Raw genomic sequence first — 19,908 nt, 5'->3', positions numbered from 1 at the left:
GTTTCATATATTCACATGGTTTTAATTTTCCTCCAAAATCGTCTAAAAGAACAAGAACAGTAGATGGATTTTTACCATTGATCAACACTTTACAAGAAATTTACACTGACGACTTCTACAACATCATCTCATTAACATGGAATTTTTGTCACAGTTTGATGTACAACTTTGAACTCACTCTCTCCCCCTCTTTCTATGCCATCCTCTCACTCTTCCATTCTATCTCTCTCTTTCTTTCACACCGTTCAGTGATTCATCTTTTCCAATATGGAAGAAGTCACATTAGCTCCTGATCACTTTAATAGGAGAAGTGCCTACAGTGGAATAATATAATCAGGACAAAATAAATTTTCTCTATCAGTTAAGACTTATCTTTACTGATGCTAGTGTAATACGTTCACTCAAAAGGCATAAGGCCTGTTGCAATCTTCATCATGAAAAAACAGAAAACCAAATGCTATTAAAAAAGAAATATATAAAGATGTCAGATATCGATGTCTGCTAGTATAACAAAGTGACTCATACATAACAAATTTTAGCCACTCTTTAGTTAGGGCATTCTCATGCGAGTCTTAACCTGACAAAATTAGCCTTCTATGACATGAGCCTAATCTTCTCCATCCAGATATCAAGGTGAACAAATCAACATACATCTTATTCACTCTCTACAATTTTTCTGATACAAAATTTTCTGGACATCCAATATTCTGAGAATACAAGTGTTTTGAAAGCCATACGTTGAGTTAAATGCACCCAGTTTTGAGTGCATGCTGCTGGAATTTTCCAGTAGCATGAGGACAGTGCGTCTATCACTGAAATTTTGAGGGGCATGTATTTTCAAAGACACATCAAATTGATGTACCACCATGCATCACTCCCAATTGAAAACTATCAGAGTAGAATTCCCACAACAACTCGAGATGACATAATATACAGACAGCAAAATAAGATGCCTGACTAAACACAATAAGGGGGTAAGTCTGTGGATGGGGTGTGCATAAGAGTTTTAGGGATAAGTCAAGCTGTACTTTGAGATCTAATAGCACATTCTAACTGCTGCGAACACTTCACAGTGAAAGTATACATACTTGTGCAAACCGTTGTTTCAAACTGCTAGCTTGAGCAGAACAAAGTGGGCAATAGTCAAATAATTTTTGTCACTTGTGGTTCACTGTTTTGGTGTTCCTCTCAAGAATCGAACACAGAGATGAACTTGAGTCTTATGAAAAATAGACATTAAGTACATTATCAATGCACACACAAAGAAAGAAAAAAAAGGAAATCTAACAACAACTCTTTCTGTTGCTTAAGATAACAAACATAAATTTGTGGTAATACGTCGCAGCTCATGAAAACCGGAAGAAATTAATGATGCTCTTAATAAGTGAAGGGTATTACATTACTGTGTGCAGCAGAGACTGATCTGTCAATATAATCCATGTATGTACACACTCAACCAAGACACTGAAGCGTACTGGAATTATTGGATGAAAGAATTAGGCAGGAGAAAAGACGGGCAAATTATGTAAAGTAATGATATATCACGGACAAAGCAACCAGATGTTGGTACCAATGAAATCAAAGCTACAAAACATTTGCCTGGTGTATTTACTTTTGTACACACTTGTCATCACAGAGAACTTCAAAGGCCACCATTACATTTGAGCCAAAACATTTCTTTCTTGTCTTGAGTTGGTATGGAGATGACTGATACAGCATCAGCATCATGCGATTTATGTCCCAAGCACTGAAGTGAAATTACTTGTAACAGGTTCGCAGGATATGTTCCATGATTTCAAGATCCTGCATGTGTCCCCAAAACATTGCAACCTCACAGAAAACAAAACAATACCTTTGAATACAAATATGAACTTGATCATTACCGGCTGCTACTCTGTTGCCTATTTCACAGATACTGCAAGTAGATATGCCACAAGAGTTAACATTCAACACTGGCATCTGCATGGCTCTCAGTCCATAGGCTTACACTGAATTCACTGACTACCCTAATGCTCGGTGTTGGTCATATGTCACAGAACTCTGAAATCTGGTATGATCTTCTGAGTAAATACACTGTAAAATCATTCAATTGGTTCTGCCCTACTGCAAGTTTTCATACACAAATTCCATAATCCAAAATGTTACCCTGAAGCACTGAACTTGTATGAGTTCTTGTTTTCTCCTTCTCTCATACTGTAAAAGCGGAAATTTTTGCGGTGTTGAAATTTTCGTGCAACCAGAAACTAGTGCGAAAATAAAAGCACACAAATATTCTTGCATGCCATATGTGACCCGCTACAACAAAAGGATCCTAAAGTCGCTGACGGCTGAGCCGAGAAAATCGAGTTTGAAGTCACATCATCGAAATTCGTCAAAACAATCGGATTTCTGTTTTCGGCATAATTTGGTAATCTAATGTTTTGGCTATCATCTGCTGAAATTTCGAAGCTAAATGATCAAAGGTAAGGCAAGAAATCAGCGTTTTTCGTGGCCATGATTTTCTGACTTTCAACGTAACAGAAACGTGTCCGAAGATTTGGAGTTAGCGCCGCAGCTAGACTCCGCCCCTAACAACGAGGGAGTGATCTTATTGGCCACTGCGTGGCATCCTGATTACTGATTGGTTGTGCGTACACCGCTGGTGCTAAGCTTGAATGAACATTGCGGAGGTCGCTAGGAGCATACCTTCTATTGTCAAGCGGTGAAAACTATCTCGCCTCCCTTTGATCGTGATTGCGTCCGAAGCAAAACTTTGAAGGCGTGTTTCTCGAAACTTTGATTTCCACAACCACTTTACATGCGTTAATAAAATCATCGATATCTCCGCAACCGAGTGCTTTTATGAGTTGTGCTATATATGAAATTAAAGTAGATGAGTAAGGGAATAATATCATGCCGTTTTCAAAAAATTGTCCTCCCCGACTTGCGGATCCTTTTGTTGTAGCGGGTCACATGTTCCAGTAGTTGATGTCTTTATTCCGTGGAATTAAAAACATGTGAAACTCTTCTTACCCAGATGAACGCAAAAAATTAGTCACGCGAAAATATCCACTTCTTGTGGCAGTCAGCGCTTATAGTTTTAGTTTATGTCATCATGCATTTAGGAAAATGTTCCAAGAGAGAACAACAAACCGTGACTAAAATACATCTACCCTTGAAATCATTTTTATTTCTGTGTTCTAGCTCTTTTTCTTGAATAATGAGACCAGCAGAACTGAGACCAGCACTAACATTATCCTTGGCATCATCTACCCATTCAGTTGGTAGAGTGACAGAGACCAGTACCCACATCAGTACTGCTAGTATGGTGTTGTAACCCCTGGTGAACAGCTGATCATTGATGAGAACAGATGCAAAATGACAATAATGTGTGAAGAGCAATCTGCTCCGCACCACTGCCAGCTACAGATGACATTTTGCTCAAAGGGATTGACTTGTATGGTTTTGGTTGAAACCTAACTTAGGGTTTCTAACAGTTCTAGGTGAGATAATGAGAAACCTCTTTCGAAATATGAAAGAGCATGTAATTCAAAGAGGAATTCAACATTTATTTGATTTAAAAAATGGTTTTGATATGGCGGAGATATCCAAAACAGAGCGATCCTTCTAAAAGGTGGGACCCACCTTTTATTATGATTGTGTTGTTTTACTTTGTTTTTAGATGCCTCAGCCATTCTAAAACCAATTTTCATCAAATAAACTTTGAATTTCCCTAAGAATGGTATGCTCTGTACTATTTTGTAAGCGGTTTCTTGGTATCTCGCAAAAAGTTAAAAGCCCAATCTCATCTCCACCAATACTATACCATCCCTTTACCATCACAGAAGATGTACATAGCTTATAAGATTCCCCAAAATGCCCACTGATTGTATGACTTCATCAGCTCCTCCGCTCCCAGCCATGTCTCCCATTCTGACAGTTATATCACATACCATTTTCTGTGCAAAACACACAAGATAATTCTGATTCCTTTTGAGCTGATATGAAGCCCTCTCTGATGTTCTAGACAGATTGTGACCAATGTCATAAATGCCCTCCGCAAATAGCATGATATATCTGTGTTATTTTTTAAACAAAAAACAAACAACCAAACAAACAAACTCTGCTTAGAGGTAGAGGAAATAACATTTGAAAAACACCTGAATGTTTATGAAAAGTAACCCAATGAATGACAAGACAAAGTCTTATAGAAAACTCCTCAATTTCTACCTATTTTCAAAAAATGCCCAGAGAAATATACTCATTTTCCTAAACATTTCGGCAGCACCTGAAATGTCCCATGTGACTGACGTAGAAATTTCTCATGTGAATGTCACTACAGACTTGAACCGTGCGCTAACATTTGCTCAATCCAAAAATTAGCAGCAGATTCGTTTCTGCTGGACAATCTATTTCAACGATTTACCGATTGGAAATTCTACCTCTCTTTCAAAGAGTTAAGTGACATGTTAATGCCTTTAAAAAGCATCAATACTATCAAACTCATATTATTTAAAACTGTATGAGCAATGCAAATGGCCTGCACATTGATCACATTGTGTGGCGAAGAATGATACTCGAGAACATCTCTACATGCAAAAATGATGAAATTACTGAACTTATTGTTATAGCCAGATGTCACATCAGGCTATAAGAGGTCTGAAAACTGCTTGACCTTGAAGAAAGCCAGAATAATATATCTAGCCAAATAGTGTGAGTATACAATATACACACACTACAGATTATAATTGTTTCCTCTTTTTGTGGAAGGGATTTGCTGGAATTACAGATTGAAGTTAAATCATCTGAATGACAAAATGCCAAAAATTTCAGTTTTTCCTTTGTGTTTGTCTTGGTACAAAAGAAAAATAAACAAAAAGCATAAGAGATATGATTCAGAATCCTGCTGTGTACTTTGAACATAATCTATCTTTCTTGTAGAAATATCTGTGTATCAAAAGCTGTTGGGCAAACTGATAATTAATACAGCCACTGCCTGGCACAGGCCCTGCAACTCAAATTGAATATCAGTGATGCTAACTAATTTCTATGGAAGAAACTCACCACATAACTTTGTGATTACATAAACTAATGTGACAATGTGCTACACCATTAACCACCATGGCAGCTCTCTCCTGCAAACAGCCTTTGTACAGAATGTGATACGTCTCAAAAAACACCTTTGTACAAATCAAGCACAATCACTGATGAATGAGAGTTCAGTGACCCCATCTACAGCAACAAACCATCCTGGTATGCTACTACCCTGTCTACACAGACTGCTAAAATGTTACATCACAAAATGTACATCAAAGCTTGAAGCCTTTCCTTATCGTCTGTCCATTTGTCCTGCTAGTGACTGAATAAAAGATTCCGCCTTGATCAGAGTCACGCTGCATCACGTGCACATCTTGGTTTGCTAGACTTGTGCGTTGTAAGTCTCTGCACATCTCTTCTCAGCTGAGCAAAAGTGGAATGAGTGTAGTCTGTTCTCTCGGCTGGCTGCACAACTTCATTCCCCACCGATAGCTGAAGCCTTGAATATCGGTCTTCTCCAACCTCATGACTTTTCTCTGCTGCAAATGATAGAAGAAAGATTATGATCCAAGCGGTAATAAGACTTATGTCACAATGATCTAATGCAGGCTCTAACAGCTTTGATTGAATAGTTTGGAATAACGCTCATACGAACTCTTAACTGTCGGCTTTATCTTAAATATATATATCTTAAACGGAAATACACGAGAAAACTATTAAGAAATGCATACGAAAAGAAAATAAGATCAAATAATTTATTAACAATGTACATCCAAATCATAACTGAAAAAAAAAGATTGTTATCATATCAAAGCCATTCTGTTCTGTAAAATAACAAACTCATAATATTTGCTTTTTTGCACGAACTGTAAGGTAAAAGGAAAATACTGCATATTACAAAATAAATCAATTCATAGTAAATTACAAAATCTGATATCAAAAAAGCACAGGAAAGCGCATTTATTTCTCACATATATATCCATACATGTGCCATATGTCATCCAAGTAGCACCAACCGCTCTGAATCTCAACTAAACACTGCAGGCAACAAAATGCATCTGCCGCAAATAGAAGTACTTTGCTATGAGACACAGGTAAAGGATATTTAAAGGGGAATAAAAAAGAAAATATACATGTGGATTGTGTGAGTGCAGTAATATTGCAAGGGCACATTAGTGACGTTTGAGGGAGGTGAGACAATCCATTTGAAATTTATGAATTTTTAAAGTTTCAGTGCAGCCCTGCTGGATTAGAAGACAACTACAGTTTGTGATGTCACACATGTACAAGGATATACAGAAAATATAGGGAAAAATCCACAAAATATAATTTTTTATGAAAAGTACACATTCCCTCAACTTGTTACCGATATAAATATGTCGGGTGACGTTATTCTCCTTGCTTTCTGAATGAGGGAAGTCAAGTGCCCCAGCAATGGCCACACCAAAGTTCATGAGGTTTTAAATGAATCGTCTGATTTTCCTCACATTTGCCTGATGTGCTGTACTACTATTGTTGCATTCCCTCCATTCACATATATTTGGATTTCATTCCCCTTTAAGGAATACAGTGTCAGAAGACTGACTGGAGATGTTGGAAGTGAGGGGAAATTATTGAGCCTTACCTTCTGACAGTGTAGGGGTTAAGGGCAGCTGAGCTGGCACTGGCTGCTGCTGCAGCGGCTGCTTGCTGACTGGCGATGACTACAGGAGAGGCACAGAAAGAAAACTTTGAGTGAAAACTTCTTGCAACGCTGAAATTTGAACTCGTTACTCTTCTCATTCTAAATGGAAACTGAACTTTAAAGAAAACATTGTATTCTTGATAATATTTTGGATTTTCCCCCCTGAAATGATGATTTGTTTATTATTATCATCATACTGAAATTACTAAATAAATAATGACCCTAAAACGCAAATCATATTAATCTGACTAACAAGGTTTAAAACATGAAAGTACGGTAAACTTCAGTTCAGATCATTTGAAACTCAAGTTTCTGTAACTAAACTAAACTTATTATAGTGGTTAATTAGGCAGACCCCTCCCACATTTGACTTTTATATGCATGCAAAACTATACAAAAAGCACCTCAGGTACACTATGCAGCTACTAGTGGATATGTAAGATCAAGCATTGCAAGTGATTTTGCTTTGACACCATCACAATCATTTATTGTTTTGTCATGAAAACTAATTTTGTCACAAAATTATCTATGACAGAGAGTTTAGACAAGCAGTTCAAATTTGAGAGATTTCAATGTAAAGATGAAAATTGCACACTTTGAATGAAGTCTTTTTGAAACAATCACTATCGTCTCACCATAAGGATCATAAGTTTGCAGTACTGGATAGCCCATTCCAACATGGGTGTGTTGGTGTGTGTGCATGTGCTGGTGGACAGTGGGCCGACGCCCTTCCTCCCTGCCTGATGAAATGGTGGCTGAGGACGACGACGATGACGATGACGATGAAGATGACATTTCAGGCGTCTTTCTGGCTGCAGGTGAAGAGGAGCGGGAGCCGTGGCCTGGCGTCGTGTGCCCCTTCTCAGGAGTCCTGGGCCTTGAGGTCGACCCATGCTTCTGCTGCGGTGGTGGGGGGCTGAAATACTGGCTGGCATGGCGCTGGAGGACATCTAGAGCCCTTGGTGGGGGATCGTGGGCTTCGGGTGACTTGCCACCCTTGGAAGAAAGACTGTGGGGAGAGGAGCCCTGCTCGCGGTCCGAGTCAAATCGCCCCTTTTCACTGGGCGACTTCCACGACATGGTTGAACTCGTGGGTGGGTAGTGGAGGTCTGGATGAAGGAATGCAGGGTAGACTAAAGGTTGCAAGGTAGAATGTGAAGGCTCATAGGGGATTGACCCATATGGGTAAGGGGTCTGGAGATACGGATAGCTCTCTAGAAGCTTTCGTTGTTCAGGGGTTTTACCATCAGATTTCTGACCCTTAGGCAATGGTGATATACTGTCTCTCTTATCAGCATCTGAACTTATTCTTCCAGACTCTTTTGTAGGGGTTGCCAGTGTTCTGGACACTGGGGTAGGAGTTCTTTTTTCAACATGTTCAGATGCCTTTGACTCATTTTTTGACAAATCCCCATCTTTTTTCCGGCTCTCCTGCTCAGCATTTCTCCTGTGCTCCTCGGCGTGCCGTTGCTGCTCAAGAAGCTTCTGTTGATACAGCTGAAACTGCTTCATTTCTTCTCGCTGCCTCTCTGCCAACAACACACTGCTACTGTGCTTCTCACTTTCTTGGGTTGGGACAGCACTATGTAGGCCTCCATCCTTTTTTTGGAAGTCCAGGTGCCTGGATTTGGTAATTTGATCCTTGTCTCTGGATCTCTCCTTTCCATCTGCATGCCTGGGAATTTGAGGAGGTGTGATTGGCTCAGTTTGAAGACTGACTATAGGTCTGCGCTTCTCAGGACCCTCATTTCTACTCTCGCTGGACTTGTCCATGCCTTCTTGCTCCCTGTACTTTCCCATTCTCCTCCTTTGCTCATCCAGATGCCTTTCCTGCTGCTGCCTGTACTGTGGGTCACTGGCCATCAGGTGCATGTGGTATGCTGGATCAATGTTCACATAGCCATGGAGGTAGGGATAATGACCACCTGAGAACACATGAGGCATGGAAGAAGGTTGCGATTGGGTGGTGGATGACGGCGTCCTCTGCAAGCCGGGGTCTTTTGAACCATCACTCTTTTGTCCTTCATCTCGCTCATGGGGATTTTTTGATGAGATACCAGTGCCACCTGCATGTACCTCTGGAGTCCCTCTCCTCTCAGCACTGCTGTGGAATACTGGCATTCTTTCACTGCCAGATCCGCTCTCACCTTCTCTCCGAGCTGAATCACCCTGGGATTTTACGTGAACAGCACCGTCAAAGGAGAAAGCTTCATTTGATTTGGTCTGCTTGCCATGTTCATCGACACCATCCTCTGAGATATCAGAATATGCCGGGCTTATGTTACCTGTCCGGCCTCCATTTGGAGGAAACAAGAGTTGAGAATTCTTTGGTCCTTCCTTGTTGATTGAGGAGTGAACAGGCAAGTTCAAGGAAGCCCTTTCCTGGCCTACAGCATCAGACTTAGTAGCACTGGGTTTCATTCCTGCTGTCAGTGCCAGAGGTTGTTGCTGAGACTGTTGGAGGTGCACGGGTGGCTGTTGTAATGAATGTTGGGGGTGTTGTAGAGGCAGCACAGGTTGCTTTGGAGGTCTGCTGCTTGGTCCTGTTACACTGCTAGTGGGAATTAACTTTGGGATTTGTGGCATAGCTGCATTGCTCACAGGGGCAGTACTGGCTGGTTTGTTGGGTGAAGATAACATAGATTCTGCAACTTTTTCTGTTGGTGCATCAAGTTTATTGCTGTCCCTTTTCCAAGGCTCTGGCCCAACTGGTTTGCTCTTGTCACTGTTCTCAGGTTCAACAATACCAGAAGCTGTCAGAGCTTGCTTAAGAATGTTTGTCTCAGGCACAGCTGGAAGCAAAGGATTCTTTGGCCTCTGCTCACCAAGTTGTTCTTTACTCGACTTCGAGCTGTCAGAGGGAACACTTGGCAATCTATCCTTTTCCCGTTCCTTTTCCTTGTCACTCTTCACTTTTTTCTTTGGTTTCAACTTCTTATCTTTGTCCTTCAATGATGATGGGCTGCCACCAACATCACACACAGGAGAGCTGGTGGTGACAGGTTTAGGCTGTATAGGTTTCAAGGAAGGGTTTACAGAAGATACTTGAGGCTTTGAAGTGATGGTGTTGATACTGGGAACGGTCAATGCACAATTTCCTGGGACAGGGTTTTGAACCAAGGTGGTTGGTATGGCAACGAGTTGTGGAGGTGGAGCAGAGGATGATGGTGCAGGAGCTGGCGCAATGGGGCGTATTGTTTTCCCAGTCTTCATCAGCACCTTCTCATGCTTAGCTTTCTTATGTTTGTCCGACTTTGACCGGTCCTTATCCATCCTCTTCCCATCTGCACCAAGATCACAGCCAGCGCTACCACTGTTACTACTACTATGTTGTTTTGGTCCTTTGGCATGATCCGACACTTTGGCAAATTGTGTTGGGCTAATTGGTTCAGACTTTACATGTGTTGTTTCGGGGGTTGGTCGTATTACACTGACATTGACATGCTTTTCATTTGTAGCGCTCGAAGCAGTTTCCATTGTTCCTTGTTCATCAAGTTCACTGGTTGAGTTGAAGTCAAATATTGACATGTCCTTGTCTGAGCTGGATGACGAAGGCTTCTTCAAGGTTTTCACTGACTTATCACAACTGGCATCACCTTTTGGTGCCTTGGAGGGGCTGGCTTTACCCTCCTTAGGCTTGGGGATGCCCAGACACTTCATACCAGCTGTAAACTTGTCCACATGGGTCTTCAGAACCTTGGGGCTCTTGACCACTTCCCTCGTCTTGGGGCAATCAGCTTTCTTCTGACTTGGACTATCGGTGGCACTTTCCATACTCGTCTCTGCTCCAGCACTTGGCACAACATGGGAGGTGGTACTGTCTCCAACAGACTCAGCTGGCTTGTCAACATCCATACCCTCCTCCTCCTTTGAAGAATCCTTCTTCTCCTTGGAGTCTTTCTTTTTGTCTTTGGGCACAACCGTTGCAGAAGCACTATCATCAGATGCATTGGACTTGGTGTCATCCTCTGCCTCATCACTCCTCTCCCTCCAATTCCCGTCCTTGTCCAGGTTGTTGTGATGTGCATGCGAGAGATGGTAATGTAACCCATTTTTGTGTTTGTACTTCTTGTTACAGTTCGGCTGTGGGCATTCAATGAGTACTGGAGTGTTCCTTCCTTCGCTTGCCGATGAACTCGGCCTTGTCCCAGTTTTCTGGCGCTTGTTTGTTTGCACCATCTCCTCAACCTCGCTTTCCTTTGTCTTTCGCTTCCCAGCATTCTTACTTTCCAGCGAGCATGGGGGTGTACGTGTTCCATTTGATGCATTGCTGCCACGTCGGCCCTTTGTTGAGTTTCGCAGCTTGCTGTGAAAGGAAGATCTGGTCTCTGTGTAGTTGCTCAGGTCACTATTTGAGTTGCTGTTTCTGCCACGTTTTGGACGTCCGCCTCCCTTTCCTCTGCTCTCCATGTCACTGGTTGGAGAATCACAAAACCTGCACAGCATATAAAATATTAAAAACCACTCAATTACCAGTTCATTAATAAATCACCTCCTGCAACACATTATTGTCATTTGAGACCCCACATTACATCAGCATTTGATGCATTTGATGAAGGCACTAAAGCATGTACACCTATCCTTGAAACAGTTGAGGAACAGCATTAAAGCTATCCTTTATTTATGCTTTGTTTGAAACAGATGTGTTACTCTTGCCATATAACTTGTTCTTACAGTCAACTTTGAAGTGATGAAAGGAGATTTGTGCATCAGACCTTTCATCATCCTGCTTTCTGAATGCCATAGATTTAACACAGAAACAAGTCAATATGAATTTGGTACCTTTAAGTTGTAAAGATATGTGACCCGCTACAACAAAATGATCCTAAAGTCGGGCGAGGTCGATTATTTGAAAATTACATGATGTAATCCCCTAATCTTTCTGCTTTAAATTGATATATAACACATTTTATAAAAATAATCGGCTGCGGAGATATCGATGTTTAAAAGAGAGCATGTCGAGACGTCTGGAAAAGCACTGTTTCGAGAAAAGCGCCCTAAAAGTCTTCCTTTCGACGTAATCACGATCAAGAGACACGCAAGTCAGTCTTCACCTCTGGACAATAGAAGGTAAGCCCTAGCAACCCCCGACGAGTTCATTCAAGCACATCAGCGTCAGCGGTCTCCTCACCAACCAATCAGTGACCAGGATGTGAGAAGCGGCTGAGCATAGCGCACCCACCCCGCACGTGCACCAGTCTACTGGGCAGTGTGCGAGCTTCACGCTTCGGTTAGCAGCAAGCAGCAAACTGACCAATGAGATCACTCTGGTCGTTGGTAGGGGCGGAACCTATCTGTGGCGCTTAATCCAAATTTTCGAACCAGTTTCTGCTTCGTTGAAACGCCAAAAAACATTGCTCAGAAAAACGCTATTTTTTAATCTTTCCTTTGTTCATTTTGCTTCAAAATTTCGACAGATGATAGAAGACATGTTAGACTCCAATAATATATCAAAATAAGAAAATCGTAAGTTTTGACCAATTTTAATTCTCTGACTTCAAACTCGATTTTCATGGCTTCGACAGTGCGCGACTTTAGGACCTTTTTGTTGTAGCGGGTCACATATTATTATTTTTCTTTTCTTTTTTGTACTTGCATGTTTAAGCTACCACCATGGTTTATCGGGTAAATTCATTTCTGCATTGACTACTAAAAAAAATACAGCATTCTGACTATGGCACATCATTTATTCCTCCTTTACTTGGTAGAGGTGGGCACTTTATTTCACTTCATTTCATTTCACTCTGAGATATGTGTGATCATTACAGGGCAAAGCTGCTGGGAAACCACACAAAAACCATCATCATTTGTAAGACAGCTTTTCTCTGAAGTAAGAACATTAATAAAAAAATAGAATGAATTATTGTGACAGTAGCACTCATTTAAACCCCTCCTGAAATTGCTAACAAAGTGTAAGCTGTCAACAAAACTCTCTTCATCAGCTCTCAAATGCAGTATGTTGCCTTCATTGTGTCATTCTTTGCTAAAAAACAAACAAACACACAGAGCCTTGATCAAGACCACCTGCAATGTAACAAAGGATGTGAAATGTGCCTTTGACATCCACAAAGTACTGTGAATACTACTGTACCTTGGAGCCGCCCAGTCATGGCGTGTACAATCCATCAGTGTGCCCACATAGGTCTTGTTCCGCCAGGTCACATTTACAACAAGGACACCTGTCAAAAGCAGCGCAAAGAAATTAAAGGGAAAAAATGGATAGATTCATTAAAACATCAACCACCATTTATGGGATAATGTGATCACTCTGATCTTCCAACTGCCCCCTCCCCATCCCCCCAAACAAAAACAAAAAAATTGATTTGTGATGAAGTTCACTAAAATACTGGTGTTGCCACATTTCCTAGACTGTGAACGTGATAATAGATCACAGGTGTGGTGTAGTATTATTCCAGCTTTCAGTCCTCCAGAGGAAATTAATTACCTCCTTTCATCGTTTGCCTGAGCAACTGCTGTTTATCACTTAGCATTGGCATGGCACAAACTACCATTTGCTTATGTATATAACAAATGATATATATTTTTCTTTATGTCCACTTGGCATATGCAGCAGAGTACATCCATCCATGTATAAGGCTGCCAACTTTTGCAGACAAAATGAAGCAACAAACCAAGAACAAAAACACATTGCTGCACATGATGAAAAATGTTCCAAAGGCTAAACTGGCATTTCCAAACCATGGGAAAACAATATTCATTAAAAAAAATGAAATTTTACAAAACCATAATAAAGAAAAACAAACAAACAGAAATACACTTCAAAATTACTAATTAGCAGTTCTGCATATAAGCATCGTATTGCTCTGCATATCATATGTATAAAATATACCCTGAAATGTGACATTCACACCTAAACTCCCAAAGACTCATAAATGCCTAGATCAAATAACATATATCTATTTCCTATATGTCAAACATTTGGCATCTTATGCATTAGTAGTTTAGATTGATTTTGTGTTACAAGATCCAGCCCTTCAGTGATTTCTGTAATTATGGTTGCAGCATGTTTATTACCAAGCCATCACACATCTATACTGTAACAATTGGGCACATCGATACTCCTAATACCAGCTTCAATCTTGCCAAATATACTGACATAATGAGAATGAACAATGCACCAGACACATCAGTACACCAGGCCCTACCTTGGTCTGTTTCATGCCAAACGATGCCCTCAAGGTTGACTGACGTGCCAGGCTCACATGGTCCGATGCACTCAGGTTCCGTGGCAACCCCAATGTCCATGGTGTCCACGCCAACCGACTGACGGAGGGGCTGTTGAATGATTAGACCAAAGCAAAAGAAGAGTTTTTGTTACAACCATTACTGAACTTGCCCCATAGGAAAACAACAACAAAAACTTTCTCATGTTACAGAGGTATTTCAAAAATTGTGTCTTATTCATAAAGAGGTACTTCAAAAAATATCTCTAGTTAAAGAGTTATTTGAGCTTTAAAAAAAAAAACATTTTGGTTTCTTCTTTTATGTGGTGTAAGGAAATTGTCTCATACATGACTGCCTAGAAGGCATCATGGCTAAAAGTGATCACTTTAATATCTTTTGTCTTTTTGCTGGAAAAACCCTACATCAGTAAAAAAAAAAATTGAGTACCAATGTAGGGTCATCATTTTGTGAAGTAATCTCAACTATTCCTGCAGGATTTGAATTGCCTTAAGTTGACAGCCCTTATCTTTGCACATAAACATGACAGAAGTGATGAGGCTTGATGGCCATAATACCAAAAGCTCACAAACTTGCTCACAAATATTGGCAGTAGCGCCCTCATGTGGCAGCAAACAAGCCCAAAATACGCAGACAAAGAAATGGACCCACTGTCAAAGCCAATAGGCACAATGAATGGGAAGGGTGAGGAAAATAACAGAGTATGGTTATAGATGAAATCACACAAATCATCTGGGTATTGGTGGCATGTACCAATTGGTAATCAGAGAAAATGATCATGAAGCACTGATGAAGTGAATGACTTCATAAGATAACGGTTTTGAAAATGAAGACATGATTACATCCATATAATTATGCTCATAACCAAAATGATATAACTTCATTCTGCAGTGTGCCAAGGTTTGAAGAGTACTATGCAAAGCAGTGGAGTATTAAAGATGTGCTTAACTTAACCCGTTGAGGATGAGTCCAGCGCACATACTCGGGCAAGTGTCTACAAGAAATGTGTGTTGTAGCAAAATCGAAAATCAGCCCATCCTCAATGAGATAGAAAGGTGTTTGGGGGTAGGGGGGGAGGAGTAGAAAAACAGTCACTCACAATCAGTGTGATCTTGTGTTTTGATATCACATACAATCCCTCAAAGAAAAGAACAAAATTACTAATTTGGGCTCATCTTATTTGTATGTATTTGTAACACATTAGTAAAAAAAAATGACAAACAAAAACTCAAACATAACAATAACAACCTTATACAAAAACAGCACTGAATGTCATGCTTTGCAGAAAAAACAAACAAACAAACAAACAAACAAACAAACTTCTCTAGTCTCCGTACCTGAACATAGGCACATAATTATCATTCCACTTTCCAGGGACAATGTAACAACAAATGAGATGCATTATATAAAAACTCTTTATCTAGAACTTTTCACGTTTGAATTTGATCAACCTGTTAGCTCAGAACTGGGCAATAAAGGAAAAGAAAAAGAAAAGAGGACTGGTGATCAGATTTGTCCCCTCAATCTCCTCTCTCTCTCTCTCTCTTCCCTCTTTTACTCTCACACACACACACACACACACACACACACACATAAACACTCACATAAACAGAGTCTTTTTTTCTATCTGTATCTTTCTCCCTCTCCCCCCCCCCCCCCCCCCCCCCCCAGTGTCCCTGAGTTTCAGGCTGTTTATTTACTCAAGGGCTCCGCAAAGGTCAGGATGGAAGTCAACTCTGGAATGTCAAGCAGGGCGCTAATACATGGTTGCATCTACACGAGATGAAATGTGTGTCCCATCAACTGCTCGGCAACGTGTTTATCACAGGCAATGGGTGTGGGAAGAGGAAATGGATACAGCAGAATATATTCTGCTACAGACAAATGAATATGAAATGAGAATTTCAAGTCAGATAAGAGACGTGTTGACACACTTTCCCCAGCTGTTTGAAATCTAATGAGCTGTATAAAATGCCGATTGTACATGTCTAGGTCATTGTAAACAGGAAATAAGTGAGAAGTGTCAATAACCACAGTGAATTTGAGAAAAAAAAAATCAGTCTTTTATCTGTTAATCCAAAGAAACAGATATCTCCAGCTATTGTTTCCTCTCCTTAGAAATCTATGTTTCATAAAAGTTTAGTGTGTACAACCTCCATCCATCTCGTTGTTCCAGATAATGAAGACTGTGCTTGAACTCAGCATGCTCATCATTCTCTTTTGCAGGCTTTTATCAGTGGCATTCATGAGGCCACAAAAGTGACTATTCAGAATATGACTTTTCCCAAAAACTGGGCGTCTTTTTTTTTAATGATAATTAAAAAAGAATTTGAGCATAACACTATCTCTGAGCACAAATGAGCCTCCCTTTATACACTTGCTCTGCTGTAAATGACCATGATAGTATTAATACCATTTTAACCCTTTTACCCCGGTAACTGCCCTTCTATAACCCCCTTTAACAAGGCTTTCAGCTGCCTTTGTGTATAATTATTTGTTCCCATTTAATGCTGGATGCCCACTCAACTGACAAGAATTTTACACAGAGAATTCTGCTGGATCAAATAACACATTTTAAAATGCCAAAACAGCTCAGGGTCACAACATTCTGGGAAAAGAAAATATGTGTAATACATTAAGAGTTGTAAAATATGTATTTCAAATGCAAATTTCACACGTAAAACCTTACTGTTATTTGGTAGCCTTCCTTTGATATGATTGTGGAAAAAAAGGGGCCAGTAACATTTTCTTACTATGCATGCTTTCAGATGTGGGTTTTGAAAATGTTCACCACAGCCTTACTTGGACTTCTGAGTACAGCTTACACAGACAATATATCACAAGTATGAGTTAATCTCAAGCATTCAATATACTAATCCACACCATGTAAAATCGTATAACGCAAAACATGCCTGATTAGAAGATAAAAACATAGACTGAGAAAATTCTTCCTAGTGTGGAGTCTCCAGCGCATTTTTTTTCCCTCTCCACATAATCTCAAGGCTAGCCAATCTCCTGAAAATGGCTCTGAAGAAAATAGAAGGCCTACTGTCTTCAAACAGGAAAGGAAACATTACAGCCATGCAGCTGCAGGTTTTATTGCAGGCAGATTGTCCTTCGAATGTGTGTGTGAAATGGGTCCACTGCTGTCAGCCGACCCAGGCTTTACACACGTAATGAATGATAGATGAGTGGATAGCAAAGCGTTTTTAAGAGCAGCAAGTCACACTTTGTGTAAAATGCACCAATACACTGAGAGATGAGTCCATTTAATGGTTGTATCCTATAAATAAACAAACAATAGCAAGCAAATCAACAATTATTCCAGTCCCTAAAAAGCTGCTACAGCTTAATACCTTCACATGACCTAACAAAATTCTCCATGTCCTGCACCCTGCATATAAACCAATAATGAAGTAACATGTAGGCCTAGACATTGTAACTACTTTCTACAACAAAGTAAAAGAGAAAGAACCAACATAACTTGAACTCTTTTAACCATGCCTGAGGGATTCAGCAACAAAAATTCAACAACAGCAATTCAGACACATTTCGAGGAAAAATTTCAAAGTTGAATTTTCATAAGGGGGGGGGGGATAAATCCACTGACTGTCTGTTTGTGTGTGTATGTGTATATGCATTTGTGTGTGTGTTTCAGAGATAGGAAGAGAAAGAGAGAGACTACATTGTATGAACAACATGTGAAGAATACAGTAGGTGGGCAGGGTTTACACTTGAAATGGAGATAGCAGTTCAATGTCAAATTTTTCTCTAATGGCAGGCATCCCATCCAAAGCCGACAAGTGTTGTGGAAGGGCTTCACAAGCTCTGAAATATGTCTTTGATAATTCCCTCTCACACGCTCTCCCTCTCTCGCCCATCTCCTTCCCCAGTTCTCTCTCCTGCAGTGTACGTGTCTGTCCACCGGAATGCCTCTAACAGCTCACTCCTCGAATGGTGGTGTTGCAGTGTACGTGTCTGTCCACCGGAATGCCTCTAACAGCTCACTCCTCAATGGTGGTGTCTGTCTCCAGCAACTGCTGCTGTGTCTCCTCCTCACTCTTGGCTTGCCCCAAGAGATGAGAGATGCAGGAGCTGGCAGAGAATTCACCCAGTGAACTTCTGACACGCCAGGAATAGGTGGGGGAAAACTGGGAGTCAAATACCGAAATACCTTTTGCTCTCATTTTGCCTGGCATTATTTCCCTCTCGTGCTTGTGGTGCGATATGATTCATCATTTTGCTGTGATTTTCATGCACATATCCAGCCTGCTGTGGCCATCATTACATGTCTTTATTCTAGTCTAAAGTAGCAAAATTTCATCCTGTGATATAGAAGAGACAAAATTATAATGAATTGATGGAAAGCAACAAAAACTTTCATGTTTATACCTATGCATAAATGCTTGTTAGCAATTTTGCCCACTCTCAACAAGCTTTAATACTCTGACCCTGTCTATCTGTCCCCCCCCCTTCTACTTTTAAAGGAATAGGCCTTATTTACCATTTGCAGATAAAACAAAAACCTGTCATTAGTGTTTTCAAAATAGTCCTAAAATGTGAGTTAGGGATAGAAACAACCAATATGAAAATTTGAACCAGTATAATCGATGTTAAGTATTGTTAAATATATAAAATGTGAACAATACTGTATATGCCATATATTTTCGCTAGTCTAAATTTTCATGAATCGGGAATTCCCAACAATTTTGCGAGTGTTTAAATTCGCGATCGTGGAGTCCTGTACTGAACGGAAAAATGTGTACGTGTGTGTCACATTCATATCGGGATCAGAGTCAATATTTTCGCGTGTCTTTAATTTCGCGAATAGCACCCGGCTCGTGAAATTCGCAAAAATAAAAACCTCATGAAATATTTGGCGCATACAGTAATTATAATAAAAATGTTTCCAAACTAAACCATCTACAGTTATGGTCTAATGAGAGAAATAATGATATCTCCTTATATTTTAGGCTTTATTGCAAAAAATTCTATATGGTAGTATGTTTTGTGATACAACTGACTTGCACATATGCATTAAAAGTGATATCTTGAACACTTTTTAAATCCCTGCTCCCAAAGGTAAACAGGGCCTTTAAACTTTTCTTCAGCATCATCATCTACAGAAAAAAACACTCTATTGATGTTGGAGGGTGCCATATTGCCTGAAGCAGCTCACACTCTCTATTGGGAGAGTAAAATGAATGAGCTCAAATAGCCATTGGCCAAAATGCATAAGCAGGAGAGGAAAAAAAATCTCTGTGTACCCTCATCCCAGATTTACTGCTGTACAAGTTGCATCATGAGATAGAGAGAAAAAAAAAATCAAGATATGTGCTAGTTCGCACACATTTTGCAAGGCAAAATACTGTGAGAGCCAGCTGGTGAGGGGTTAAAAAAAGAATCAAGATTGACCAAGTCTAATGTCACTGTGTGGATTGTGAAAGTTAGTGATTTCTGTGTGTCCATACAGAGAATGAACAATTTTTTGCATGACATTGCAAAAAATTGATTTTTAAAAATCTGTAGGCCTATATTTTGGATGGTGTAAATGAGCATTTGAAACTGCCTTTTTTTTGTCCAGCTTTTTTAGGAGGCTTTGTTTTTATATAACAGAATGAATGATCACCTTTTGCTCTGTTATATTATGACATAAGCATCCAGGGCTAGTTTCAGGGAGGTTTCCTTGAGCCATTAGGGAAATATTTGTGTCTCAAACTCATCTCAAGAGGCAAGATCAGTTTGGAAAACTAGGAATGGTTTATATTTGCTCATCAGAACATAAGAAGAGATTACAGTTTTGAGGCAGCCTCTTGCAGGATCACCACGACTCGGTAGCTCTGTGAGCACCATAAAATTATCAGTAAGTTGCATCAACGCTTCATGTTTTTGATCTGTACTATTGTGTTATGGTAACAATAGAATGTTTTCAGTGAAGTCACTGGATCTTTTGGAAAAGAAATGCAATCAATCTGGGAAGGGCATCACTGTGATTCTAATAACTA

At 40.1% G+C, this 19,908-nt stretch overlaps 1 protein-coding gene across 1 annotated transcript in view; it reads right to left on the bottom strand.

The window, feature by feature from the left end:
- The window catches only part of LOC139740421 (uncharacterized), a 51,750-nt gene continuing 31,842 nt past the window's right edge, over positions 1 to 19,908 (bottom strand). The window contains exons 2-6 of the mRNA XM_071651013.1: positions 13,867 to 13,996; positions 12,792 to 12,879; positions 7,336 to 11,135; positions 6,641 to 6,719; positions 1 to 5,555 (exon numbers count right to left, since the gene is read on the bottom strand). Coding sequence (XP_071507114.1) covers positions 5,540 to 5,555; positions 6,641 to 6,719; positions 7,336 to 11,135; positions 12,792 to 12,879; positions 13,867 to 13,996 — 4,113 coding nt within the window. The 3' untranslated portion in view covers positions 1 to 5,539. The remainder of the gene's footprint in view (positions 5,556 to 6,640; positions 6,720 to 7,335; positions 11,136 to 12,791; positions 12,880 to 13,866; positions 13,997 to 19,908) is intronic.

Source organism: Diadema antillarum, unplaced genomic scaffold, assembly GCF_040938485.1.
Source record: "Diadema antillarum isolate AM-2024a unplaced genomic scaffold, OU_Dant_1.0 seq00000854_RagTag, whole genome shotgun sequence".
NCBI classification, from domain to species: domain Eukaryota; kingdom Metazoa; phylum Echinodermata; class Echinoidea; order Diadematoida; family Diadematidae; genus Diadema; species Diadema antillarum.
The sequence above is the reverse complement of the archived record's forward strand: the minus strand, read 5'-3'. Positions and strand labels throughout refer to the sequence as shown.